Here is a 5000-nt window from a genome sequence, read left to right on the forward strand (position 1 = left end):
ATGAAAGGGTGAAGAAAAGAAAAAGAAAAGGAAGACGAGAGAGAGAAACAGATAAACATAGAAAAAGGAAGAAAAAAGTAGAATGAGGGAGTGAAGAAAAAGAATGAATGAAGAGAGTGAGAGTGCGAGAGAGAAATGAAAGCAAAGAAAAAAAAGAGAAGAAAATGGGGGAAAGAAGAGAAAAAAGAAAGCAAAAACAAAAACACACACGAAGAAGATATATAAGGGAACAAAAGAAAGAAAAACAGAGAGAGGGAGAGAGAGTTAGTTAGATAGAGAGGGAGCTAGAGAGATAGAAAGAGAGTTAGGTACAAAGAAAAAGGAAAAAAAGGAAGAGAGAGAAAGAAATCGAGAGAAAAAAATCTACGGAAGAAAACAAGAATCATCCCCCATACCATAACCCATCCACAATATTCATAAAAAAAAACAAAAAAAAAAACGAATAGATTTTTTTTTTTTTTTTAATGAAAAAAAAGGAAGCCTCATAAACTTCCACACTACAGCCATTTAGAAGCCTTTAACTGGATCAGATTCACGTTTCCAAACAGCGCCATAACTAAGTTCATGATAATGTGTATATATCTAAACACATGCAGTCGGCGTTCATTAACCTCGACACACTACGCACATCAGCTGATATATTATCTCATTGTACTACATTTTTTGTTCATAATTTACAGTCTAGGTTTTGAAAGTGAATAGAATGGAAAGGAAAAGCTTATATTATGTTTATCTTTAGCATAATTACTTGAGCGAGGAGACATTGGAGAATTTGATATCTAGCCTATTACACTTTCTTTCTCTCTTCCTTTCTTTCTCTCTTCCTTTCTTTCTTTTTCTCTATCTCTTTCTTTCTTTCTTTCTATCTCTCTCTCTCTATCTCTCTCTTCCTTTTTTTATTTTTCTCTCTTTCTTTCTCTTTTTTTTCTTTCTTTCTTTCATTTTCTCTCTCTCTTTCTTTCTCTTTCTTTCTTTCTCTCTCTTTCTTTCTTTCTCTCTCTCTCTCTTCCTTTCTTTCTGTTTCTCTGTCTTTTTTCTCTTTCTTTCTTTCTTTCCTTCTCTCTCTCTCTCTTTCTTTCTCTCTTCTCCCTCTCTCCCTTTCTTTCTTTTTCTCTCTCTCTTCCTTTCATTCTCTCTCTTTCTCTCTCTCTCTCTCTCTCTCTCTCTATCTATCTATCTATCTTTATCTCTCTTCCCTCTCTCTCTCTCTGTGCTTTCCATAATCCCTTACCCACTTATTCTCCCACTCTCTCCCTCACCCCCCGTCCTCCCTCCCTCCCTCCCTCCCTCCCTCCCTCCCTCCCTCCCTCCCTCCCTCCCCGGTCTATACAGAGCCTCATCTTCATTTCCTTCCCTCCAGGAAACCCGCGATGGCCTCCAATCAACCTCATCATACCGCATCATTACTTCTGCGATCGCCGCCAATCCCCTTAAATCTCTGCGGAGTGGCTGGCTCCGGCAATCGCATCTCTACGTACTTCCCACTGTGGTAATGTGTGTCTAATGATGTTCTTTGACTGGACTGGAGAGTTATTTTGGCGCTTGGTGGGGGGGGGGGGTATGGGGGTATAGTGGGTGTTTGGAGGAGGGGGGGGGGGGGTGCACGTGGATGCAAACATGGTGTCCGACTTTTTTTTTTTTTTGGGGGGGGGGCGGAGGGTGAAGGGTAATCTTTTCGTAAGATGTAGGTTAATAGGTAAAAATTATTTATCTGTACCGTATCTGCACTCATACATACACACACACACACACACACACACACACAAAACACACACACACACACACACACAAGCCACAGCCCACACACATACACACACACACAAACACACACAAACACACACACACACACACAACATACACACACAACATACACAACACACAAACACAACACACAAACACACACACAAACAAACAACAAAACCCCAACTTCACCCCCCCCCCAACACACCCACAAGCCACAGCCCACACAACCACACAGCCCACAGAAACACGCAAAAACACAGACACAGCCCCCCCCCCCCCACACACACACACAAACAAACACACATAACCCAACCGCGTTTCCAAAACACGCATATGAATAATATAACCTCCCCCCCTCCTCCCCCCCTCCTCCCCCTTCCACTTACCCACTACGTCGAGAGTTATCAGCTGGGATAGCGTTGGCTTGGTGTTGATTTGGCACTCGTATGTTCCAGTGTCATTAGTCGTTGGTGACCTGCGTGGAGGGCCGCGAGATGAGAGGTAGAAAAGGTGTTATTCTGGTGCCGTTTGCATGATAAATGGGGATCATTATATGATGGGGGGTTGCAAAAGATGCTCTTCTGATGTACATCATTAATTTAAAATTATTTCATGATGGGACTTGGAAAAGATGTTTTCGTGATGTTATTTAAACTATGAACTCAAAATCATTATAAAATGAAAGTTAAAAAAGTGTTTGTCCTGATGTCATTAACATTATAAACTGGAGGATCTTATTTTATATGACTGTGTGTCTTATTTACCCAATTAATCTTATGTATCCACTTTTCTGTCTACTTCTCTGTCCCTTGTTTTTATTTATATGTCTATCTGTCTACGTATCTATCGATTTAACTATTTAGCTCTCTCTATATCATCCCTATTTATCTATAAATCTATCTCTATCTTAATCAGGATTCTGTTCCTCATGAACGTAGGGTCAACTCCCCCCTCTCCCTCTTCCCCCCTCTTCCCCCTCCCCTTCTTCCCCTCCCCCTCTTCCCCTCCCCCTCCCCCCTCTTCCCCCTCCCCCCCACCTGTACCAACCGCCCGCCATTGCTGTAATGCTCATGTTAATGTAATAAACTTCCATTAAAAGGATATCATTCAATAAATAATATTGATAATTTGATTCCGGATCATTAAATCTTTATAAATGACAGGAATACAAGATATTTTTCGTCTCACTTAAGTATTCATGAAAGTTCATCATATTTACAAAAAAAGGCGTTATGGCTGATGTTTATAATGATAAGGATGGTGCTAATTAATAACAATAATAGTTATAGAAATAACGATAATCGTAAGAATAACAATGATAATGATTATAACAATAATGATAATGATAGGAATAAAATGGTGATAATGATAATAGTAATGACAGAACAAAGCAATAATGACGATGATGGTAATGATTATAATGATAATAATAATAATAATAATAACAATGATAATAGTTATGATAATAACGAAAGAATGACAATAAGAATGATAATATTGATAACAGTATCAAGAAGTAAACAGGAATTTAGAAAAAAAAACAAATGGGAAAATGCTTCCTAGCACTGAGCTTCTCTCTACATCAAAACAACAACAAAAGTAAATAAACAGGAAACAAATGAGAGAAAGCAAGAACAAAAACAAAGAGCCAATAAACCGGCATCTAATTCTTCCTCTTCAAAATTAATAAATAACAAAACAAAAAATCCTATTATAAGGAAAAAGTTGAAAGCAAATATGAAAGTGAGAGAAAACAAAATATATTGCTTTCTTGCAACCATTATATATATTTTTTTTTTCTGAATTGCTAAGTCATATTATCTCGTTTTATTTCCTTATCATTGTTGTTACTATTAGCATTATTATCTTTATCATCATCATTATACTACCATCATCACCTTCAATATAGCCATCATCAAAATCATCATTCTCGTCATTATCCTTATCATTATCATCATTATACACGTCCCAAGCCCCCACCTAACCCCTCCCCATCCCCACTACCCCCCTATCCCCCACTCCACCCCCATCCTTTCCCCTCCCCATCCCCCACCATAACCCCCATAAACCCACCCCATCCCTACCCACCCCACACCCACCTAACCCCACCCTACCGCCCATCCTCCACCCAAACCCCCTACCCCCATCCCATCCCCCACCCCACCCCCATCTCATCCCCCCTCCCCACCCCTCCCCAACACCGCACCCCTACCCACCCCCCACCTAAACCCACCCCATCCCTATCCCCCACAAACCCACCCCCATCCTATCCCCTCCCCATCCCCCCTATCCCCCACCCCATCCCATCCTCCCTATCCCCCACCCCATCCCATCCCCCACCATAATCCCCACCCCATCCCTTCCCCCTCACCCCCTCCCCATCCCATCCCCCCCTATCCCCCACCCCATCCCATCCCCCACCATAACCCCCACCATAACCCCCACCCCATCCCTTCCCCCTATCCGCAGCCCCTCACCCCCTCCCCATCCCCCACCTTAACCTCCATCCCCCCACCTATCATCTACCCCACCCACCCCTCTACCCCATCCCACCCCCATCCCTACCTGCCCCCTGACCCAAACCCACCCCCACCATAACCCCCACCCCATCCCACCCCCCACCCACCCCTCACCCCCACCTAACCCCACCCTACCCCCCATCCCCCACCATAACCCCCACCCCATTCTACCCCCCACCCACCCCTCACCCCCACCTAACCCCACCCTACCCCCCATCCCCCACCATAACCCCCACCCCATCCCCCCCTATCCCCCACCCCGTCCCATCCCATCCCCCACCATAACCCCCACCCACCCCTCACCCCCACCTAACCCCATCCTACCCCCACCCCCACCCACCCCTCACCCCCACCTAACCCCACCCTACCCCCACCCCCACCCCCTCACCCCCACCCCCCACAGCCTCTGACCTCAAGTTGAGAATCCACGCGTTGCTCCCGTCCTCGTGCAGCGCCACGAACCGGTCGTCGTTCGTGAAGGTGAACCGCCCGACGGTCAGGACGTGGATGTCGCGGTGGCGCACCCACGAGACCTGGGTGGGGGGAGGGGGAGAGGGAGAAGGAGAGGGAGAGGGAGAGGGAGAAGGAGAGGGAGAGGGAGAGGGAGGGGTGAGGGATGGGGAGGGGGTGGGGAGAGGAAGAGGGAGGATGGGGTTGGGTGGGGAGGGGGGATGGGTAGGGAGTGGGGAGGGAGGATGGGATTGTTGGAGGGGTGGGTGATGGGGGAAGGGGAGGGAT

General features: G+C 45.5%; 1 protein-coding gene across 1 annotated transcript in view; it reads right to left on the reverse strand.

The window, feature by feature from the left end:
• Window positions 1-5000, reverse strand: part of LOC122247490 (zwei Ig domain protein zig-8) — a 109182-nt gene that overhangs the window by 9842 nt on the left and 94340 nt on the right. The window contains exons 4-5 of the mRNA XM_086536759.1: window positions 4674-4795; window positions 2130-2218 (exon numbers count right to left, since the gene is read on the reverse strand). Coding sequence (XP_086392885.1) covers window positions 2130-2218; window positions 4674-4795 — 211 coding nt within the window. The remainder of the gene's footprint in view (window positions 1-2129; window positions 2219-4673; window positions 4796-5000) is intronic.

The sequence above is a fragment of the Penaeus japonicus genome, unplaced genomic scaffold, assembly GCF_977035675.1.
Source record: "Penaeus japonicus unplaced genomic scaffold, GWHDUDI00000001_assembly GWHDUDI00000005, whole genome shotgun sequence".
NCBI classification, from domain to species: domain Eukaryota; kingdom Metazoa; phylum Arthropoda; class Malacostraca; order Decapoda; family Penaeidae; genus Penaeus; species Penaeus japonicus.